General features: G+C 36.4%; 1 protein-coding gene and 1 pseudogene across 1 annotated transcript in view; both read right to left on the reverse strand.

Moving 5' to 3' along the window:
• SMCHD1 (structural maintenance of chromosomes flexible hinge domain containing 1) overlaps positions 1 to 24,634 on the reverse strand; it is a 161,862-nt gene that overhangs the window by 26,784 nt on the left and 110,444 nt on the right. Inside the window, exons 35-42 of the mRNA XM_025365383.1 lie at positions 17,159 to 17,246; positions 15,658 to 15,789; positions 14,124 to 14,276; positions 8,463 to 8,589; positions 8,179 to 8,298; positions 6,685 to 6,770; positions 5,922 to 6,044; positions 1,767 to 1,957 (exon numbers count right to left, since the gene is read on the reverse strand). Coding sequence (XP_025221168.1) covers positions 1,767 to 1,957; positions 5,922 to 6,044; positions 6,685 to 6,770; positions 8,179 to 8,298; positions 8,463 to 8,589; positions 14,124 to 14,276; positions 15,658 to 15,789; positions 17,159 to 17,246 — 1,020 coding nt within the window. The remainder of the gene's footprint in view (positions 1 to 1,766; positions 1,958 to 5,921; positions 6,045 to 6,684; positions 6,771 to 8,178; positions 8,299 to 8,462; positions 8,590 to 14,123; positions 14,277 to 15,657; positions 15,790 to 17,158; positions 17,247 to 24,634) is intronic.
• Positions 2,716 to 2,833, reverse strand: LOC112611765 (annotated as a pseudogene).

The following is a 24,634-nucleotide window of genomic DNA, read 5'->3' on the forward strand; positions in this document are numbered from 1 at the left end:
CTTGTCCTTCCGACACAATAGAAGAGGAATTGAAGCCAGTAGATGAAAACAATGGAATTTCAGAGATGGTAGTTGACTGGGGTGTCGGAGACTTTCCCTTCAACATAGGTGTGGAGGAGCTCTAGTTAACTCAATCCCAGTAAGAGAGAGAATACCAGAAACAGAGAGGATAACTCGTTTCTAGAACAAACGTTAGTCTTAAATGTCAAATCCATAATTTCCCTAAATCAAGGATCCTTAACTTAGTCTCCAGGGATTAAAGAGATAAATAAGCCCTCCTGGAGAAAAAAATTCTTCTCACAAAAAGCATTAGGGTGTGAGGGGTACATGCCTCTAGTCGTCCCAGTTACTTGGTAGGCTGAGGCAGGAGGATCACTTGAGCCCACAAGTTTGAGGCTGCAATGAGCTATGACTGTGCCTGTGAGTAGACACTGCACTCCAGTCTGGGCAAGAGTTAAACCCATTCTCTTAAGTGGGCTGGGCGCAGTGGCTCACGCCTGTAATCCCAGCACCTTGGGAGGCCGAGGCAGGCGGATCACGAGGTCAGGAGATCAAGATCATCCTGGCTAACACAGTGAAACCCCATCTCCACTAAAAAAAAATACAAAAAAAATTAGCCGAGCGTGGTGGTAGACGCTTGTAGTCCCAGCTACTTGGGAGGCTGAGGCAGGAGAGTGGTGTGAACCCGGGAGGTGGAGATTGCAGTGAGCCAAGATCGCGCCACTCCACTCCGGCCTGGGCGACAGAGCGAGACTCTGTCTCAAAAAAAAAAAAAAAAAAAAAGCATTACCTTTATCAACACAGTAACAATGACCTGTCAGGATTTCCCATGCTGTTCCTTTGAGTACTGACTAGCTGCAGGGTAGCAGATTTTAGAATCCGATAGATCTGAGTTCAACATACAGCTGTTTTGTTTCCTCAATCTATTTTTAGATTTATAAGATGAAATAACAAGTTTACTGACATAGTAGACTCTTAATGAGATCCCATTCTCCTTCAAGTCCCCATTCCTATGCAATTACAGGCCGTGAAAAGCTTTGTTTAGTAATCTGAGAAAATACTGACCAATATTCTGTTATACATTTTTATTTATTTTTTTGTTAGTATTTCCTTCCTGTCTTTAGGTGCATTTTTAAAAGTAGGCCTAATCAGAGTAGACATAAAATATAAAAAAGGGCCTGGATGCAGTGATTCACACCTGTAATCCTAGCAGTATGGGAAACTGAGGTGGGAGGACTGCTTGAGCCCAAAAGTTTGAGACCAGCCTGGGCAATATAGCAATTAAAAAAAAAAAAAAAAATTTAGCTGGGCATGCTGGCATGCACCTGTAGTCCCAGCTACTTGGGAAGCTGAGGTGCGAGGGTAGTTTGAATCCAGGGAGGTTGAGGCTGCACTGAGTTGTGATCACGCCCAGCCTGGCTGACAGAGCAAGACTGCATCTCAAAAAATAAAAATTAAAAAATTAAAAAAAAATTTTATGTCTTTGTATTTTTTATGTCTTGTGTGTATACATTACATATACATGTAATGTATGTCTTTGTGTGTATACATTACATATATAAATAACATTTAATTGGCAAATAAAACATAGCCAGCATATGTAATGAAAAATGCCCATTTGTGATGAAGACAAAAATAATGTAGATAATTCAAGTCAATTCTCTGTTTTAGATATCTTTTAGATAAATCATTTTTAAATTCAAGGCTTTGATAAAAAAACAGAAAATATATTTCAGAAAAAACCATTACTTTCACTTTTTTCTAACCTTTTCCAATCTGGAAGAGTCTTCTTATAAATAGAATCAAGGGGCAACACCTGCTGACGACCTTGGGTTTCATCATAGATACGACGTGCAGCATCAGTGGTTAGGGTGACTACACAGTCCATATCACTTGCCAGATGCCAAGAAATAACCATCGCAGCTCTATCATCTTCAATTTGTGCTAGATGTGCAATCTACAACCCATTTTCATAAAATCAAGTAAAAAAATATAAAATCCATTTATAAAAATTTGATATTACTTTAAAAGCCCAAGCCTAGGTAACAAAAACTTTTCTGAAACACATGAATTAAAAATAAATTGTCAAGTTGTTAAAAACTTAACTTGAATATATTAAACATTCTATTCTGCTATTAAATTAAAAAATTTTTTTTCTAAAGATTAAACTCCAGTAAAGTTGCAAATGAGCAAATAAAAATATTAGGAATTTTTCCTTTTCAGACCGCTCAGGGATGAAATAATTAGAAATTTTATTTGCTAGTAATATATACTTTTTTCACATTTTAACACTCTATAAATGGGATCTGTCTTCTTGGTAAAATAATCATAAAGTACACTTAAATAATATACACATACAATAATGCAGTTCAATTAAACATACAGTTAATATGCCCTTCCCTTCTAAGTAAATTCTTTACTCCAATATTATAGTATTCCTTTCAGAAAACAAATCTGAACATCACAAATAGGAATTGTTTCTTCTGCTACTCAGGAGGCTGAGGAAGGAGGATAACTTGAGCCCAGGAGGTAGAGGCTGCAGTGAGCCGAGATCGTGCCACTGCACTACAGTCTGACAGAGCAAGAACCTGTCTCCAAAACAAAAAAGAATTGTTTCTTTTGTTTCTGTTTCTAGGAACAATGCTTTGGAGCTTAGAATAAATAAAAAATTACAAATCCTTGCTTCAGACACAAGTATCCTTTTTCTTTCCCTCAGATCAGACAGGTAATGTGCCAACAGTGTAACAAGGTTCAACGGTGGCATATTTCACACATGTGCGTGAACACCCAATCATCAACAAGCATTCTTGTTCAAAGTCAAGTCCACCAAGATTGGACTATTGTGGTCAGTGTCAAAGCCTAATTCATTGTGCTAGGATGGTGGTGTCTACCCTTTAATCTTACTTGATCTGGTAGCACAAATCCGCCCTAGCAATAAGAACATTGTGTGTCACTTTTAGAAACATCAGGCTGGACATGGTGACCCACGCCTGTATTACTAACACTTTGGGAGTTGAGGCAGGCTGATTGCTTGAGCCCAGGAGTTTGAGACCAGCCTGAGCAACATCACGAAACCCCATCTCCACTAAAAATACAAAAAATTAGGGGGGCATGGTGGCATGAAACTGTAGTCCCAGCTACTGGGGTGCTGAGGTGGGAGGATGACCTGAGCTCAGGAAGTCCAGGCTGCAGTGAGCCGAGATGCATCACTGAACTCCAGCCTGGGCGACAGGAGTGAGATCGTGTCTCAAAAAAAAGCCAATAAACAAAACACATCCTAACATCTATCCTTATATTCTAATTCTCTAGAAGTTAGTATGAACATGCAAAAAAAAACTAGTACATGTAAATGAAAACAATGTTCTAGCCAATGGAGAAAGAATTAGTAGAGGCAAACGAAATGTAAGAAGAAGAAATGGCTTACTTGTGACATTTAGATGTGTTTTGTAAAAGAAATACCATGATACTATCATAAAACCTATTTAGAAGGGCATGTTAATTATAATCATAATATGTTTAACTAAACAACAACAACAAAAAAACTGCTACTATATCTTCCTCATTTAGAGATGGGATTTCAAGATATTAGGAATTGAGGAAGAAATGTGTAAAATATCTAAGTTACTTGAGGTATTCATGATGTTAAAAACAAATACATTTTGAAGTTTGGGGGAAAAAAGCCTCCCCTTGTTCCTACTATATTTCTACGATTATTTATTCCAGGGTTTTTTAATTTTTTTGAGACAGAGTCTCGCTCTGTCGCCCAGGCTGGAGTGCAGTGGCGTGATCTCAGCTCACTGCAACCTCTGCCTCCCAGATTCAAACAATTCTTCTGCCTCAGTCTACTGAGTAGCTGTGATTTCAGGCACATGCCACCACACCTGGCTATTTTTTGTATTTATTAGATACGGGGTTTCACCAGGTTGGCCAGGCTGGTCTCAAACTCCTGATCTCAGATAATGCGCCCGTCTTGGCCTCCCAAAATGTTGGGATTACAGGTGCGAGCCACTGTGCCTGGACTATTCTAGTTTTATAATAAATGCCAGGAAGAGTATTTTTTAAGGAAGCAAGGGAAAAGACTAAGGATGACATGGAAGGATTGCAAAGTTTTCTCCTATTGGTTAGGGTAGGGTTTGTACTTCTGAGGGGACAAAAGAGAAACTATGTAAAATGAAATTGCAAAGATTTCCCCCAGATTTTCAAGACATGCAATGGGAAATATTTAAAAAGGAGACTTTAAAATACATTTCTCTTGCTAAAATTTATATGTTGGTAAAAATTTTACATATTGTGCAAGAATTTTGTATTGGATGGACTATTAAAATGTGGAAACCATATATTTATATGCTTAGGATCAAAGAACTGCTTTTTTCTAAAAATTGGTTCTAAAGAATAACATTTTAAAACATTGTATATTAGCAGCTTGTTTTGTAATGTATAAATTTATATTTAATTTAAATTTAAATTCAATTTTTCAATTTGCAAATCTGAGGTTTGAGTAATAATGTACATGGTTTTGGTCATAAACATTGCTACACATTACCCCCTATTTTCAGTAGGCAGTGTATTTGTGAAGGCATATAAAATAAACTACCACAGATTTTAGAGTCAGAGAGACCTTGAGTCACATCTAAGCTCTGCCTTTAACTTTTTTTTTTTTTTTTTTTTTTTTTTGAGACGGAGTCTCGCTCTGTCGCCCGGGCTGGAGTGCAGTGGCCGGATCTCAGCTCACTGCAAGCTCCGCCTCCCGGGTTCACGCCATTCTCCTGCCTCAGCCTCCCGAGTAGCTGGGACTACAGGCGCCCGCCACCTCGCCCGGCTAGTTTTTGTATTTTTTAGTAGAGATGGGGTTTCACCGTGTTAGCCAGGATGGTCTCGATCTCTTGACCTCGTGATCCGCCCGTCTCGGCCTCCCAAAGTGCTGGGATTACAGGCTTGAGCCACCGCGCCCGGCCGCCTTTAACTATATTTTAACAAGTTATTTGAGCTCCCTGAATTTCAATTTCTTCATGTATAAATGAGAAATACTACAAATAATAGTTCATACGGTGGTTATAAAAGTAGAATATACATGCATAGGCAATAACCAAAGACTCCAGAGTCAGACTACCTGGGGTTTCACCCCTGGCTCTGCCACTTGCTAGCTGTGCAACTATGAGCAAGTTACTTGACCTCGGTTTAGCTGGGCATGGTGGCACACGCCTGTAATCACAGCTACTTGGGGGGCTGAAGCAGGAGGATCGCTTGAGCCCAGGAGATGGAGGGAGCACTGAGCCATAGTCTTACCATTGCACTCCAGCCTGGGTGATAGACTGTCTCCCCCTCCAAAAAAAGAGCTGCATGACATGAAAGCATCTCTAAGTAAACAATAAGCCTTGAACTAATACATCTTAACAACTTCTGCCACAGCCCTCAATAGTAATATTACCGATTTTAGTTTTAAACTCTACCAAATCCCTACTGCAATAATAAGAGCAGGTACTTTATTGGAAAGAAGTAAATTACAAAGAACCTGACACTTTTTGGCCGGGCGCGGTGGCTCAAGCCTGTAATCCCAGAACTTTGGGAGGCCGAGACGGGCGGATCACGAGGTCAGGAGATCGAGACCATCCTGGCTGACACGGTGAAACCCCGTCTCTACTAAAAAATACAAAAAAACTAGCCGGGCGAGGTGGCGGGCGCCTGTAGTCTCAGCTACTCGGGAGGCTGAGGCAGGAGAATGGCATGAACCCGGGAGGCGGAGCTTGCAGTGAGCCAAGATCATGCCACTGCACTCCAGCCTGGGCAGCAGAGCTTCTGTCTCAAAAAAAAAAAAAAAAAAAAAAAGAACCTGACACTTTTTTGTCACTTTTAGAAGACCCATTTTAAACAAACAAGATAATAAAATGTACTGCCTCTCCAAAGGCTTAATAAACACAAACCTTTCCCAAAACATCCCCACTGCCTTTAGTATAGTTTGGAAGAGTACATGATCTTCTAGGTTTTTTCTTCAGTTCTTCCTGTTCTGATAGCTTTCTTTTCAGAAGCGCCTCAATGTGTGGCACCTATAATTTATAAAGAAAAATTAACTACAAGACCAATTACTCTTGAACCAGGCAGCCCATAATGACAGTGGAGAAAAATTAACAATTTAGATAACTCAAGAATATAAAGTTGGTAAGTAGGCATTATTTAAAAAAAAAAAAAAAAAGACAAACTATCAGAAAACACACACACACAAAGAAAACACAATTTAAAAAACCATGATTATAGTAATATAAAGTTCCCACTTCACTGAATTTTAAAAAATCTTAGCGAAGATATACACTACCTATAATAGGACTTCTCTTTGAATCCGAGTTACACATATAAAAGAATATAAATTTTAAAAATCTAGATTGCTTTTTATTTTCTCTTATTTTGTTTACCACCACGTGTATTGGTTATGCACCCTTTTCAAAGCAGTACTTGAACTGATGTATTATTAACTGCATTTATTGGTGTCATTACATTAAAAATACAAATTGCAATTTCTTTGAATAGAGCACTCTATCATTTTGTTAGTCATTTTTAATGTCTAGTGACTAGACTATAATGCACACGTCCTTGTATCCTAAAACAATACTCATAGAATTCCTAATAAAAACTGCATATTGTAGAATGGACTTTAATAAAAAATCTTTCACATATACTTGGAAATTGTACCTGTTGTGTTGTAGGAATGTCAATATTATGTATTTTTAGTTCATTTCGCAATTGGGCCTCTTTTAATCTTGCTTCTTCAACTTGACCTAAAATTAAAAACAAAAAACTTGCATCAATTTCTGATAGCCCCCAAATCATAGTTTTTGGAAAATATTTTTAAATTCCTTTCATTTTTTCCTTTTAATGTCTGTTGCTAAAATGAAAACTGATAGGTGACCATTTTAGAAATTCAAAATTAAACTATACATCTTAAGTCTCAATTCTGATACACAAAAATGAGAAAACAAAATTAATGCAACTAAAGGGAGATATGATATACTGCAAACTCCTAGTAATCTTGGATAAGTGACTTAATTCACGAGTATACATAATTTATACATAATTGCACAAGGTTGTTCTCGAACAAAGAAAGACTTTATAAAAACAATTTTTAGTGCTACACAAATGACATATTATCTCATTACTAGATTTAGCTCCTATTATATTCTAAATATCCTTGATCTTGTACAGGCATACATGAAAGTGAGTACTTTGAGGCAAGCAGTAAATATTTCTTGGTTAACTTGATCAAAATAACTAACACAAAGTCAAAAACTTTACCAAAAAAATATGACAAATGAAAAGGGAAGAGATGATAGAGCACAACTCAGAAAATGTCTTTCAATTATATGAAACATTATTAAGAATTGCAGCAAACGTAGGCTGGGTGTGGTGGCTCACACCTGTAATCCTAGCACTTTGGGGGGCCAAGGTGGGCAGATCACTTGAGGTAAGAAGTTCCAGACCAGCCTGGCCAACATGGTGAAATCCTGTCTCTACTAAAAATACAAAAATCAGCCAGGCGTGGTGGTGCGTGCCTGTAATCCTAGCTACTTGGGAGGCTGAGGCACGAGAATCACTTGAATCTGGGAGGCGCAGGGTGCAGTGAGTAAGATCACACCACTGCACTCCAGTCTGGGTGACAGAGTGAGACTGTGTCTCAAAAAACAAAAACAAAAAAACTGCAGCAAATGTTCTGTGAAGTGACTCAAGAATAATTTACATATTTCAGTATCAGTGTGTGCTGCCCCAGATACCTCCATAATATGACAAACTGCAGATGTTTGAAGTAAAATACATACAGCTCATTAGTCAAATGAAAAATTACATTACACATTACTCCCTTGGTGATATTATCCAGTATCTTTTGCCAGAAGCCAGAGCTAAATATAAACATTATTATGTAGAAAGCCTTAAATTTTCCACAGGTCCACATTCCTAACAGAATGTGTCAATTTTTTATAAGTAAGCAGGATACAAATTTATTTAAAATAAGAAATACTTCATCTTAAGAATTCTCAATGACAGTATCAACCATCATTACCACCTTTCTGCAACATTCTGCATTTTACTTGTGGTTTAGGAAAGTGGAAGCATGTTTGTGTATCATGATTTCACCTCCTGCCTCATCATTCCCCAAAGCATAATTTTTGTCTTGAATACAAAATGACTTACATTTCATTTCATTAAGAAGCTGTTGGCTGGCTTCAAATAAACTTTTATACATAATAATAGACTGAGATAATTGGTCCTTTTCTTTTGTAAGTGCTGCCATTTGTTGCTGCTTCTTAACATCTAAGAAAAAAAATTGAGATAATTTAATGTAAAAACTGACTTTTCTGAAATATGTCATGATGTGATTAAATAGCTAATAAACACCATGTTAATGGAAAGCAAAACAAGGTTATCTAAAGTATCACTAACAATGGAGTTTAACCATTTATTTCCTAGAAACTTACCATTGTAAAACATGAATGGTAGGATATATGGTTCTAAGGTTCTTGATAAAAGTGGTAGCCGGGGCTCAAATACAATAAAATATTCAGTACTATCCCTTCCAGGACTACTTTCTGCCAGCACCAGACTCTGTACATATAAACAAACAAAAGGGGAAAACAAGATTTAAAAAGAAATCTTTCAACATAAAAATGTTACATAACTCATTATGCTCTGTTTTCAAGTTAAGTGGTTAATTTTAAAGGCCAAAGGCATAGGCTGATCCTTAAGATTCCATTAAACCATCATCACCACCCACCACTACCCAAGACATAAAACATTTTACCTTCTGGTATTGGTTTGAAAGCCAAATGATCGTATCAATAAACAGCTTATGTGAAAATTATATATAATAAAAAATTTCAAGAAAAAGTTATTTCCTTCACATTAGAAATATTGATGGCTGCTTATAGTTTTGACCTGTAAAATCTTCTTGATTCTAACCTCTAAATTGAAAGCAGCATGAAACAGCTGATAGTGTGAAAGTTATAAAAACAATCACAAAGCCCAATGCTGAGTTTAAGTTACAGCTGTTACCATGGAAATAGACCCATCAAAGTCCCAGGTGACAGAACAAGAGATTTTGAAAAGCTCTAAAGATTTTTTAAATTGTGTTTTTCTCATTAATGGACAAAAAACCTCTTGATATACTTTAAGACCATAACATATAACTAGTAAATGACACAAATATATTTTTATCTGAAATGATTTTTTTCCACACAATTCTATGGGAAACAATGACACTAGCTGTTTTTGTTTAGACTATAACAATACAATTTACAAAGAAGCAGTATTTTTAAAAAGTCTAAATCAATATGACACTGTAGGTCAATCCATGAAATAAAATTATAAATTATAGCTCACAGACTTTTTCCCAAAGAATATAGAATACAAGCCCACCATTAAACCAATTGCCAGTTTCTGAATGTGGTTTTCAACAGACTTACACAAATGCAAACATGTATTTAAAAAATACTGTTTGCATTTTAAAAATAAGTAACATATACTTTATACTTTAGCAACTTGATTTCAGCACTCGATTTGATCAATTCATGTGAATGTATAGATGCCAATTTAAAATTTATGCATAGTACATTATACTATACTACTCATTCATCGGGTGGTGAATATTTAGTACGTTTACAATTTTTAAACAATTATCTATAATATAGCAAAAATATATCTCCAAATATTTCTCTGCAAATGTGTTTTCTGGGATGAATAATGATAAGTACGAGTTTATTTTAAAAGGTAAGTATCAAATTTCCCTCACAAGAAGTTGTATCAATTTATCCTCTCACCAGCAGTGTATGGGACTGCCAAATTCCCCTTATGCTGGCCAACATTTAATATCAATCATATATTTTTTTCTAAAAAGGGAGAATTAAAAAGCAACCAGTCATTATTATTTTAACTAATATCTCCCCTGAGTGGTATTGAAATCATGCTTCTTATGTTTACAGGTTATTTATATTTTCTTTTCCATTAATTGCCTGCTCATATTCTTTGCCCATTTATTTTTCTACTGGTTTGTCTTTTTTTTTGATTGATTTGCAAGTAGTTCCTTAGGAGGTTTTAGAAATCTGTTCAATATATCAGTCCTCTAATTATATATATCTAACACAGTCATGCACCACATAACAACATTTCATTAACAAAGGACCACATGTACAATGGTGGTCCCAAAAGATTATAATACTGCATTTTACTATACCTTTTCTATGTTTAGATACACAAATACTATTATATTAAAATTACCTACAGTGTTCAGTATAGTCACATACTGTACAGGTTTGTAGTCTAGGAGAAACAGATTATGCTGCTGGGCGTGGTGGCTCATGCCTACAATCCCAGCACTTTGGGAGGCTGAGGTGGGTGGATCGTCTGAGGTCAGAGTTTGAGACCAACCTGGCCAATGTGGTGAAACCCTGTCTCTACTGAAAATACAAAAATCAGCTGGGTGTGGTGGGCATGTGCCTGTAGTCCCAGCTACTCAGAAGGCTGAGGTGGGAGGATTGTTTGGACCCAGGAGGCGGAGGCTGCAGTGAGCCAAGAGTGCACCAATGCACTCCAGCCTGGGTGACAGAGCGACACTCTGTCTCAAAAAAAAAAAAAAGGAAATAGGTTATGACATATAGCCCAGGTGTATAGTAGGCTGTATCACCTAGGTTAAAGTATACTCTATGATATTTGCACAACAATGAAATCACCTGATGATATATTTCTTAGAACGTATGCCCATCATTAAGTGATGACATGACTGCATATAGCAAAATTGGTATTTCTCCTCAATTTACTACCTTAAAGACTGTTTTTTCTAATACAGAATCAGATAATCTGATCATCCAGTGTCAACAATTATCAACACATTGTCACTGTTTCTTTTAATTCTGTTTAAGATATGCTTACAGTACATAAAGTGTAACTTTTTTTTTTTTTTTTTTTTTGAGACAGGGTCTTGGTCTGTCACCCAGGCTGGAGTGCAGTAGCATAATCATGGCTCACTGTAGTCTCAACCTCCCAGGCTTAAGCTATCTTCCCACCTCAGCCACATGAGTAGCTGTGGCTATAGGCATGTGTCACCATGCGTGGCTATTTTTTGTAGAGATGGGATTTTGCCACGTTGCCCAAGCTGGTCTTGAATTCCTGGGCTCCAGCAATCCTTCCACCTTGGCCTCCCAAAGTGTTAAGGTTATAGGCATGAGCTACTGTGCCTGGTGGAAAGTGTAACTTTTAATGTAGTTAAATATAATCTTTTCCTTTTTGTCTTGTTTAAAGAGGAATCTCCTATCTCAAAGTTTTACAGTTTTTAATCCCTGATGCGTACCTACCAAGAAAAAAGGATAAACAGAATAACAGAAATGAAGAGAAATGACGAGTCCCAAACTGGATCCAAGTATAAACGGAAATTTGGCATATGAGAAACAAACAAATGCATATCAGAATGAAACTTAAGACACTGCCATCAGAAACGTCCAGCTCATGTAGGCAAATAATACAGTGAATCTGAATAGCACAATTAACAAACTTGAGCAACTACAAATTTAGATTGTAACTTTAAACAAAGCAATAACGTGGAACATTTACAAATACTGGTTGTGCTCTGGACCAGTGTTTCCTAAACTTCCCTAATGATAAGAATCACCTGCTTGTTAAGAATCGCCTGCTTGTTAAAAATCAGATTTTAGAGCCCTGCTCCAGACATACTAAATCAATATGTGAGGCAGGAGCCAAGAAGGACTTGAGTTTTCTATTTATTCAGTGAGATATCAGGGACCTCTAGTGGTAAGAGTACATTTACATGCATGATGTGAAGAGATTTTTATATACAGCTGCTGGGGATTAACCAAATCTCTGTCTGAATCTCAGGAGTATATACAGCAGGCTTACCAATTTCAAATGACTACAAGGGGGCCAAGAAATCTGGACATAGCTAAATAGGAAAACAGGTAAAGTGGACTAGATGTCTTCTTCCAATACGAACCCACTCTGCATGTTAAGTATGTCTCTCCACTCCCCTTTGTTTTTCAATGTGGCTTTCATTACCTAATTTTTGTTAGAGCACAAGAAAATTTTACTTTATTCTCTACTATAATAAAAACAGAAGAACAAGTGTGACTATAAGTGATAAATATATATGTCCTCAATGTCAATAAATGAAAAGAAGTGGCATGGAAGTGGCTGACTGGAAACCAGATGCACTGAGAGGAGTCGTCACTGTTCAGGGTGAACACACAGTTGGCTAAGACAATCCTCACCCAGTGTTGCCAGATCTTTAGATTTTACCAAGCAAATTAGAAATGCAGAGTTTTATTTAAAAACTCCAGAACTTTAAATGTTGGAAATTAATTAAAATGAAAATGCTGTATTGGTCAGCCACTGCCAGACCAACTGACAAGCCTTCAGGCGAGATACAGCTTGCAGGCTCCTACTGTATAAGCCTAATTTTACTGAAACAATGTGATGTTGCAATGAGTTAGACACAGAAATGAACAACAACAAAAATATAAGAAAAGGTAACATTTCATATCTATTAGTACTGTTAGAATTACTGATAAAGATATCAAGAAAATTAATGGATTTGAAAAAGGGTCAATAAAATCCAGATATATCAAAAATTAAAGAAAGGATATCAGAGATAGCACTGTGAATATGATCTGCCCCTCCAATATAAAGAAAGGAAAGTTCTGAAAACAAAACAAAAAAAACACCTCAGGAAAAAGTACTTAATACTTAATAAAAGAGCACTAATATTTTTAAGAAAAAAATGGAAATTCAAAAAGAAATGGTCAGTAAACAATCTTAGAAAGATTAAAGCCAAAAAATGTTCAACCTTAGTAGTGACAAAAATAAATTTTTAATCAGATATTTGGTTAGAATTTTTAAAACTGCTCACATATATAGTGTTGCTAATATGAGTAAGATGGACATATACTTCTGGCAGGAATATAAACTGAAGAGCAATTGGCAATAACTACCAAAAGGTTTAAAATATGCATATCCTATCTCTAACACATTCTGCTTCTAGTAATTTCTTAAAGAAATAATATATACAAAAAGATATATAGTCATCCCTTGGTATCTGTGGAGTACTAGTTCCAGGACTCCCACAGATACTCAAATCCATGCACACTCACGTCCCTGATATAAAATGGTGTGGTATTTGCATACAGCCTATGCACATACTTCATATACTTTGAATCATCCCTAGATTACTAGTAATAACTAATAAAACGCTATGAAAATAGTTGTTGTATTGTTTATAGAATACTGACAAGAAAAATGTCTGTATGTATTCAGTACAGATAAAATTTTTTTCCCAATTATTTTTGTATCTACAGATGTGAAACCCACGGATATGGGGGGCTGACTGTACATAGAAGAAAGCTAATGGAAGCACTGTTGATAAAAACAAACTTTAGAAAATAACTAAATTTCACTAAGGATTGATCAAATAAATGGTGGTCATCAACGTACAATGATGTAGGCTTACTTTTACTGAGAATATACTAGAGATGTTAAACCAGAAAAGATTTTTATAAAGGCACAATTCTATTAATGAAATTTTATACCCTCCAAACATGTATATAAATCATATACACACATGGTATGCAGGCAGCATTACTGTATATGCTAAAACTCTGGAAGGTAATACGAAATTGCTAATCATCTATTATCTCTGACAGGTGACAATATCTTGATTATTTATGGAAGTTCTTGCATTGTGTATTTTTAAAATACAAATAAAACTATTTTCATTTTAGAAAAAAATGAGTAACAAATATAAGTTGTTTAATTCAAATTTACCTGGGCTACATTTTTTGTTTCTATCCACATAATGGCAGCTTTTCAATGAAACATAAAATATCACGTATTGTCACTAAAGTTAAAAACAACTAGAATCAGAAAAAGCTGTCATCCCATAGGAAAAATGGGAGTCTTACTTAAAAAGATCCTGGGTTCAATTTGTAATAGCAAAATCAGAAAATATTTCAGCTGACTTTCCAATTTAGTGCTATGATTAGAACATCTTCATAGCTATACCAAAATAAAGGTGTCTTAATATGGTGGTTAAAAACATTAAATACAGAAATCCTATCTACCAAAAGATATAAAAAATTTACCACGATTTCAGCTGAACCATTCACAAAGGGGAATTCAAGTGTTCTAACTTTCCCGATAAACAGTGGGGTATCAGTATCTTCCTCATTAGAGCCTTTAATGGTGGCTATTATAGTGCCAACCAAATCAATTCCAGTATGGTTGTTGTAGTCATCCTTAAAACAAAAAATGGAAAACAATCAGAGAAAATGATCAGAAGAGTAAACCCAGAGAAGAGCATGTACAAATCAGAAATAAGACACAGAGCCCCCGACATTAAATTATCTTTATCTTTCTTAATCTAAGCACAGAATTCAGTTCTAAGTTTGAGTGTTCCACAGGCAAGAAATAGTTCCAGAAACTATAAAAGAACAAGAGACTTCCACCTAATACAACAGTTCCTACCTTACTAAATTACCAAGACTCCCATTTTAAAATATCACCTTTTCATATACTTTTAGCACCTACTGATGTGAAAAGTGATTAATAAAAAGTTATTATAAACTTGTAGTGACTTTAATTATTTTATTAACACCAGCAGCATCTGTATACATTTAAAAACCAATAGGCCTATATGTGTTTCACACAATGTTTGGTGCTTATATGAGATTCAAAGACTCTTGGAGTAATTCTATGGCACTGTTGACCCCAACAAGATATTTTGGGAAAAGAAGAGATGTCTGGGGAAGAATAACCAATCATCTAAAACAGGAAAATAAACTGGAAGTAGGTAAGTATCCCACCAACCAAATTTTCCATACAGGTGCAGTCCCACTACTGTGTTTTACATGTTTTTGTTAGTATTTTTGACAGCTGTGTTGCTGCTTACGCTTCATGAAATCAGCAGCCTTGGAGGAGCTCTGATTTTCTTTCTTTCTTAACTATGAGCAGTCATCAGAGCAGATCACTTCAAAAAAAAAACTTATGTCCTTCTGTCCCCTCAGTGAACTGGACATTGAAGAGTCAATAGTTCACACTCATTCGTGATATATACACGAAAAAGGTGAGTAAAGGTATGTATTAGAAAAGGTAGCAGCTGGGTGTGGTGGTTCACAGCTGTAATCCCAGCACTTTGGAAGACTGAGGCAGGAGAATAACATGAGGTCGGGATTTCAAGACCAGCCTGGGCAACACAGCAAAACCCCACAGAAAAAATTTAAAACTAGCCAGGTGTGGTGCTGTGCAACTGTGGTCCCAGCTTCCCAGGAGGCTGAGGTAGGAGGATTGCTTGAGGCTGCAGGGTGCTATGATTGTGCCACGGCACTCTAGACTGGGTGACAGAACAAGACCCTGTCTCAAAAAAAAAGGTAGGCAGCTTGAGATTTCTGCATTTTGAGTCAGTTCTGCTTAGTATATCTGAATTCATTTTATGTATAATGTTATATATTCTCTATTTGTATTCAAAGATATTTACAAATATTTAATTCATCTGCACAAGTTTTCTCTATAACCTTAATCGGAGTAATTGACAGAATCCACAAAAATAATTTTGTACCCTAAAATCAAAGATAATTTTTCTTGTTACCCTTTGTAGTTTTGGAAGAAAATAAACATTACCGTGATACTAAGATGTAGATCTCTGACCAAGGTCCTACTGGCAACTGAGCGAACATTAGAAACAGCTGGTGTAGGTGGTTTAATTTTAGGTACTAACTTCACAGGTTGATTAGGCAGGACTTCAACTATAACCTTAAGAAATAAAAGAGACATTCTGATTAACAATATATTGATGCTTTAGTATTTAAGAGGAAGGGAAGACGTAACAATGGCACATACTAAATAAAATTAAATGTTACCTTCTAAAATTTATTTCTATTAATCTTTTAAAAGTAATCAATTTGCTTTTAAAATTCAGCATAAAAGTTAGGTCAGGTTAATTTTTGGATGTTTACAGCCATTTCTAAGAACAAACTTAGAGGTATTAAAAAACATAGGTAATTTAAAAAATTAGTATATCAACAGTTGTTTGTTTGTTTTTTTGAGACAGAGTCTCACTGTGACACCCAGGCTGGACTGCAGTGGCCGTGATCTCTGCCCACTGCAACCTCCACCTCCGAGGTTCAAGCGATTCTCCTGCCTCAGCCTCCTGAACAGCTGGGACTACAGGCGTGCGCCCACCACGCCCAGCTGATTTTTGTATTTTTAGTACAGGCGGGGTTTCACCCTATTGGCCAGGCTGGTCTCGAACTCCTGATCTCAAGTGATCTGCCCGCCTCAGCCTCCCAAAGTGCTGGGATTATAGGCGTAAGCCACTGCACCCAGCCTATACCAACAGTATTAAATGTAGATGATGTATATTTAAACTAACTTGAATATCACTATCCAGAATCCTAATAACTGAAATACTATTTATTTTTAATTTCTAACTTTTATTATTTTAAAAATTTTATCTTAGATTCAGGGGGTATATGTGCAAGTGTGTTACATGAGTATTACTGCAGGATGCTGAGGTTTGGGCTTCTAATGATCCCGTCACCCAAGTAGCAAACACAGTACCTAATAGGTATTTTTTCAACTCTTGCCCACCTCCCTCTCTCCCCTCTTTTGCAATCCCCAGCGTTCACTGTTCCCATCTTTGTGTCCGTGTGTACCCAATGCTTAGCTCCCACTTGTAAGGGAGAACAAGCAGTATTTGGTTTTTGGTTTCTTAGTTAATTTACTTAGGATAATGGCCTCTATCCATATCCATGTCGCTGCAAAGGACATAATTTCGCTCTCTGTTATGGCTGTGTGAAATGTGACTAATATTTTCCATGCATGGTTGATATGAGCAACTTTATGACACTACACACTAAAATGCTGAGTCTTTAATATACAGAGAAATGGAAATGTGACTCCTGTAACAGGTCAAATTATTGGACAAATTTAAACATATTCTATACTAATTTTCTTGAAAATTGAATTATTTATATTTCACATCCAATAATCACTTTTAAACAAAATATTTCATTCATAAACTAAATGAGAAAACATGAAGCTATTTCATTTAATGCAGAACCAAGGGGGAACAAAAAGAAAATGTAAAGCTAACTGTGGTATATTAAAAAAGTAAGCAAACCTGTTCACTGTTGAGAATATTTGTTTTATCCATCATAAAACCAAACTGGATACAATATGTCCCCACTTTATTAGGAATTACTTTATCCCTAAATTTAAAAGAAAGTTAAGATTACTGACAATGTTTGTATAGAGGGGGGAGGAATTCAAAGAGTCAACATTTCTGTTCTTTCCACAAAAATAAATGAGTAGGAAGAATAGAACTACTAACACTATATTGACCTTCATTCATTCAACAAATATTTCTTGCTAATTCCGAGGTTCCTCTTACCTGTACATTCTTTTACAAAACATCCAGAACAAAAGTGCTGGATATGGTAAAAATTGAAAGAACAGGAATATGAAGTTGAGAAAGCAGTAAATACATAAAAAATGCTGATATATGTCAAGTAAATTTTGCTTCATTTCTACTTTATAAATTTCTAAGCGACAGTTTTGTATTTCAAAATTATAGAACATCCTGCTGCTCTTCTATGTAACTTTATTTCCATTCAAGTACTACTTGAAATATTTATGTATACAAGGCATTTACTGTGAATCAATCATCAATAACGAACTCAGTGCCTAAGAAGAGGTACACCTATTAACCTATTTTCGTCAGGCTTTACCACAATGAAAATATGAATAATATTCTACAATATGTGCGACGTGGCTCATGATCCCTAGGGTAGCTTTTGCATGTCATTCATATTCTCAAAATACCGGCTCAATGCAGTACAAAGCACAGGTTTTGAATACGTACTTCAATTCAAATCCCGGCACTGTAACATCTATGCAACCTTGAAGAAAATTATTTAACCTTTCTCTATATTGTTTTCTCTGAGATAGTAATTCCTAAGAAAGTTATATTGAAAATTTAAAGAAGGCTGGGTGCAGTGGCTCATGCCTGTAATCCCAGCAATTTGGGAGGCTGAGGCAGGCGGATCACTTGAGGTCAGGAGTTCGAGACCAGCCTGGCCAACATGGCGAAACCCCATCTCTACTACTAATACAAAAATGAGCCAGGCATGGTGGTGCATGCCTGTAGTCCCAGCTATTCAGGAGGCTGAGGCAGGAGAATCACTTGAACCCGGAAGGCAGAGGTTGCCGTGAGCCAACATCACGCCACTGTACTCCAGCTTGGGTGACAGAGTGAGACTCTATCTCCAAAAAGAAAGAAAACAGATTTCTGCTTCCAAATGGCAGGCCAACCCTTCATGATGAAAACAGCTGTACAAAAAAAAAAATTGCTTGAAAATGTTCAAGAGTTAACAAGCTAAAGTAAAAAATAACTTAGTAGAATATAAGATAGAATGGAGGCCCTGGGAGATGAATTTCACATTTAAGGATGCTTTAGTCCTGGGAGTAAATTCTAGCAGCACAGGTAAACCTAAAGCAGACCAGCTTGCAAAAGAAATGCAACTTGGCTTTTAATCATGTCAATCTCTGAAACTGAACTGAAGTGGTAATAGATGGGTAGTGGCCCAGACAATGGACAGAAGCAAATGTAACATACTCTTATCCTACATATCCAATTATTTCTATAAATATTCATAAATAAAATGTCTAGTACAGCAATAACAGAATCACCAGATACATGAAGGACAGAACTAGAATGAAAACCAACAGAAATCAAGAGAAAATCACAACAGACCTAAAGGAACTCTAGGCAGACTTTAATACACAGATTAACTGAAAATGTCAAACAGAAATTGGCAACTGAAGGAGGGATTTAACAGAAAATTAGATGTTACTGAAAAGAGAATTAGTTAAGTGAAGATAGTTCAAAGTAATCATCTAGAAGGAAGAGAGGCAAAAGAATGGCAAAACTTTTTAAAACTGAAGACCACGAAATGAAAGCCCGTGAAAACCAAGCAGGATGTAAAAAAGAAATCCACACAGACATATCATAGTAAAACTGTTGGGCAGGGGATGGGGTGGGGGTAGGGGAGGAAACAACCACAAAATAACCAAAGGAGGGAAAATACATTTTTTTTTTAAACAATAATGAGACTGACAACAGAATGATGAGAAGATAGTGAAGGATGGCGGTAAGAAATTGTTGACCTTGAATACCATATGTAGTAAAAATGTCCTTCAAGTATGAAAGTGGAATAAAGATATTTTCAGGTAAAAATAACATATTTCATCACCAGCAGACATACTGAAGGAACTTTCTTAAGATGGAAAACAATACCAGATGAAAGCCTTGAGTTAAAGATTAACATAAAGGATAAATGAATAAATCTAAATAAACACTGATTATAAGCGATAAAAATGATGCCTTGATAGGTTTAATATGCACAACAAAAAAGACATGTAAATTGGGAGAAGGGAATGGAAGTAAATGTTCTAAGATCCATGCACTGCTCAAGAAGGTAAAAAAATACAAATTATTACTAGATATTGCTATGTCAAGTATACATGTTACAAATCTCCAAGGAAATCACTTGGAGAACAGTGAAAGATGGTATAACTATCAGAAAATGACTATTAGAAACAATATATCAAAAAGAAAGAAAACAGGAAAGAGAAGGGAAAAAAACAGTTGGATCACACAGAAAACAAAACAGATCCAAAACCAAGTAAATTGGTATATGTAAGACCTAAACTTTCAATGAGAAGACAAAGATTATCAGGAAAAAAATCCAATAATGCAATTTACAAAAGATACACTTAGAATATATACACACACACACACACACACACACACATATATATATGCAAACACTAACCCTCATGATTCCCAAAGTGGCTTTTGCATGTCATTCACAGAGAAAGTTGGTATACTGTTACCAAAGTAAACTTTAAGGCAAAAAACATTACTAGAGAAAAAGAATACTTCATAATAATAAAAGGTTTAATTTGCAAGAAAAATATAATAATTAAGTCTGTATGTACCTAATAACAAAGCCTCAAAACTAAGAGAAAAAATAGACAAACCTTCATTCATACTTGGAGATTTACTACACTGCTAGGTGAAACAGACAAAAAAATAAAAGATATAGAACACTGTACCTCAAATGCAAAAATCACATTATTATCTAGTGTATTTGGAACATATGCAAAAACTGACTGTATACTCAGCACAAAAACAAGTAACAATTTCAAAGGATTGAAATCATACAGGGTAGACTAAATTTCACAATTCAGTAAACATCTGAATAAGCCATGGGTCAAAGGATGAAATCACAATGAAAATTAGAAAATATTTTAATCCAAGGCTGGGCTCAGTGGCTCATGCCTGTAATCAGCACTTTGGGAAGCTGCAGTGGGAGGACCGCTTGAGACCAAGAGTTGGAGACCAATCTGGGCAACATAGTGAGGCCCTCATATCTACCAAATTAAAAAAAAAAAAAAAATTAGCTGGGGGTAGTGGTATACACATCTGCAGTCCTAGCTACTAAGGAGGCTAAGGTGGAAGGATTGCTTGAATCCAGGAGTTCAAGCCTGTAGTGAGTTATCATCACACCATGGCCCTCCAGCCAGAATGAAAGAGCGAGACTCTGGTTCAAAAAAAGAAAAAAGAAAGAAGAAAAAACAATTTTTGACCCAAATACTAATAAAAATAAAATATATAAAACTTGTGAATGCTATTAAAGCTATGCTCAGAAAAGTACAGCTCTACATGCATATACACATATACATGTTGTGTGTGTGTGACGAAAATAAATGAGCTAAAAAACCTCAAGCAGTTTTAATAAAAGAACAAATGAAATGCAAAGGAATTAAATGAAATTAAATAATAAAACATATAAAATATATTTTAAAAGCCCAAAGTTTGTTCTTTAATACTAAGATTAATCAAGCCACAAAGAGAGTACAAATAGTGTCAAGAATGAGAGACCATCACAGATCTCACAGAAAATAAACAGAACAGTAAGAAGAACAAATTTGAAAATTTAGATAAAATTGACAGTCTGATAGCCAAGCGTGGTGGTGCACGCCTGTAGTTCCAGCTACTTGGGAGGCTGAGGCAGAAGAATTGCTTGAACAGGGAGGTGGAGGTTGCAGTGAGCTGAGATCATGCCACTGCACTCCAGCCTGGGAACAGAGCGAGACGCTGTCTCAAAAAGAAAAAAAAAAAGAAGATAGTTTGATAATTACATTACAAGATATCAAAACTGAGCAAGAGACAGGAAATACAAATAGGTCTGTAACTTCTGAATTTGAACAAACTGAAACCATAACTAAAATCTTTCCCCCACAAAAACACCAGGCTCAGATGGCTTCACAGATGAATCTACCACCATTCAAGGAAGGAATAATAACACTCCTATATAAGATCCTCCTAAGAATAAACCAACACTGAGGGAAAATTTCTTTCTACTTTTGTGAGGCCTACATGATAGAGCCAACAAACTAAGAATTTGTAAGAAAGAAAATGCAGGTTAATTTCAAACATCAAGGTAGATGCAAAAATCCTAAGAAAACATTACCAAAACACCTCCATCAATATATAAAAATAATACAACATGATAAAATTGGGTTTATTCCAGTAATTGCAAGGTTGGCTGACCATTCAGAAAACTAATGTACTAATTACCACATTAAAAAGTAAAGGAACAAAGTCTTAAGGGATATTTTTTTAAATTAAAGGAAAAATATCACATATTGCCTTAATAGATGAAATCTAAAGTCAATTTATAATTAAGACTTAGAAATGAACAGTTTGATAAAAGACTTATTAAGACTCAGAAATGAACAGTTTGATAAAAGAAAAACTCTAAAGCAAACATCACACTTAGTGGTGGAATGATGAAATGTTCCCTTTGAGATTCTAAACCAGATTAGGATGATCACTCTCATCATGTCTATTTAACATTTTGCTGTAAATCCAAGATGCTGTGGTATGATAAGAAAAAGAAAACACACAGCCGGACGCGGTGGTTCACACCTGTAAACCCAGTGCTTTGGGAGGCCGAAGCGGGCGGATCACAATGTCAGGAGATCGAGACCATCCTGGCTAACATGGTGAAACCCTGTCTCTACTAAAAATACAAAAAATTAGCTGGGCGTGGTGGCAGGTGCCTGTAGTCCCAGCTACTCCAGAGGCTGAGACAGGGGAATGGCATGAATCCGCGAGGCGGAGCTTGCAGTGAGCCGAGATCGCACCACTGCACTCCAGCCTGGGTGACAGAGCGAGACTCTGCTTCAAAAAAAAAAAAGAAAAAGAAAAAGAAAAAAAGAAAAAGAAAATACAGAAAAACTGGAAAATAACAAACCAACTATTATAAATCACAGATATTTTTATTAAATCCCAAAGAATCTACAAATAAAATTAGAGCCAGGAGTGGTGGCTCACATCTGTAATCCCAGCACTTTGGGAGGCGGAGGTGGGAGGACTGCTTGAACCCAGGAGTTCAAGACCAGCAATGAGACCTTGAGTCCACAAAAATTAAAAAATTATCCAAGTGTGGTGGTGTGGGCCCGTAGTCCCAGCCAGTTGGTAGGCTAAGGCAGGAGGGTTGTCTGAGCCCAGGAGTTTCAGACAAGCCCAGACAACATAGTAAGACCCTGTCTCCACAAAAAATGAAATAATAAATCAGGTGTAGCGGTGCGGGTCTGTAGTCCCAGCTACCTGAGAGGCTGAGGTAGGAAGAGTGCTTGAGTCTGGGAGGTCAAGGCTACATTGAGCCATGACTGCACTACTGCACTATAGCCTGGGTGACAGCGTGAGACCCTGTCTCTAAATAAAGAAATAAACAAATTAATTAAAATAAAATAAGAAATAAAGGAGTTTAACAAAGATAACTGCTACAAGGTCAATATACATAAATCAACTGCATCTCTATAACCAAAAACAACAGAAAATAAAAATGTTTCAGGAGATACCATTTCCGATGGACCTTATGTGATCTGCCTGCCTCTGCCTCCCAAAGTGCTGGGATTATAGGTGTGAGCCACCGCACTATACATTTAAAAAAAAAAAATCAATTCCACGTATAACTGTACAAAAAGAACACAGCAAATCTAAAGTGCCATCCTTAGAAAGGCCTGCTTGCAAGATAGGCCCTTGGCAGACATCTGTGAGTTTAGATTTCAGGAGGGTTCTGACCTTTAACTGATGAGAGTGGCTCACATTGCCTAAACCACTGTGCTAATATGGCTGATGCTACACACTTGCTTTTCTTCTGAAAATCTGGTATTTGCTAGGTAGAGGCTGCCTATGTGACCACACCCTAACAAAAACCCTGAATGCTGAGTCTCTAGTGAGCTTCCCTGGTTGACAACATTTTATACGCACTGTCACAATTTATTGCTGGGGAACTAAGCACATACTCTGTGACTTCACCAAGACAGAATCCTTGGAAAGCTTCCTCTGTGTGTGGTTTCCCTTGGACATCACCCCATGAGCTTTTTACCTTGCTCATTTCACTTTGAATCCTTTTGTTTCAATAAAACATAGCTATAAGCCCAACTATATATTAAGTCCTGTGAGTCCTCCTGGTGAATCATCAAACCTGGCATTGGTCTTGGGAACCCCCAACACAATAATATAGTAGAATGTGTTGATGACCTAAATATAAGGGAAGACTTAAACAGGACACAAAGAAGATCAACTATAAAAAAGATGATTAACACATTTGCTCATATAAAAATTAACCATTGCTGTTCAAGATATCATAAAGTGAGAAAGCAAGCCACAGGACAGGCAAAGATGTCTAACAAAAGCTTTACATTTCTAATATATAAAGAACTCCTACAAATTAATATAAAAAAATCAACACAAAAGTTGTTCAGATACTCAAAAAAGGCACTTCACAAAAGGTAATCTAAGTGGCCAATAAATATATGATAAACAGGAAAATGCAAATTAAAAGTAAGTGTGATGCCACTCTATTACATGTCCACCAGAAGATTACACCTGAAAAGACCCACAAAACCGTGTTGGGAAGGGCTGGGCGTGGTGGCTCATGCTTGTAATCCCACCACTTTGGGAGGCTGAGGCGGGCAGATGGCTTTGAGCCCAGGAGTTCAAGACTAGCCAGAGCAACTTGGTGAAACCCGGTCTTCACACACACACAAAATAAATAAATAAATTTGCTTGGCATGGCAGCACATTCCTGTAGTCCCAGCTACTTGGGAGGCTGAGGCAGGGGGCTCGCTTTAAGCCAGGGAAGCAGAGGTTGCAGTGAGCCATTGCACTCTATCTACTGCACTCTAGCAAGGCTCTGTGTTAAAAACAAATAAACCCTCAAGCTACTCAAGTTAAACATACACATCCATGTTTAACATATATATTTAACATCTAACATACACATCTACATTTAAATATACACATCTATGAACTTATGACCCAGCAATTTTACTTTTATATGAGCACCAGTGTTATAAACATTATTTGTAATAGCCCAAAATTGAAAATGCAAATAGCCATTAACAGAATGGAAAATTGTAGTGTGTTCACACAATGGACTTCTATACAGCAATGGAAATTAATGAACTTATAGCTATATGCCACAGAATCTCATGATGCTGAGTGAAAGAAGTCACA

This window comes from Theropithecus gelada, chromosome 18, assembly GCF_003255815.1.
Source record: "Theropithecus gelada isolate Dixy chromosome 18, Tgel_1.0, whole genome shotgun sequence".
Taxonomy (NCBI): Eukaryota; Metazoa; Chordata; class Mammalia; order Primates; family Cercopithecidae; genus Theropithecus; species Theropithecus gelada.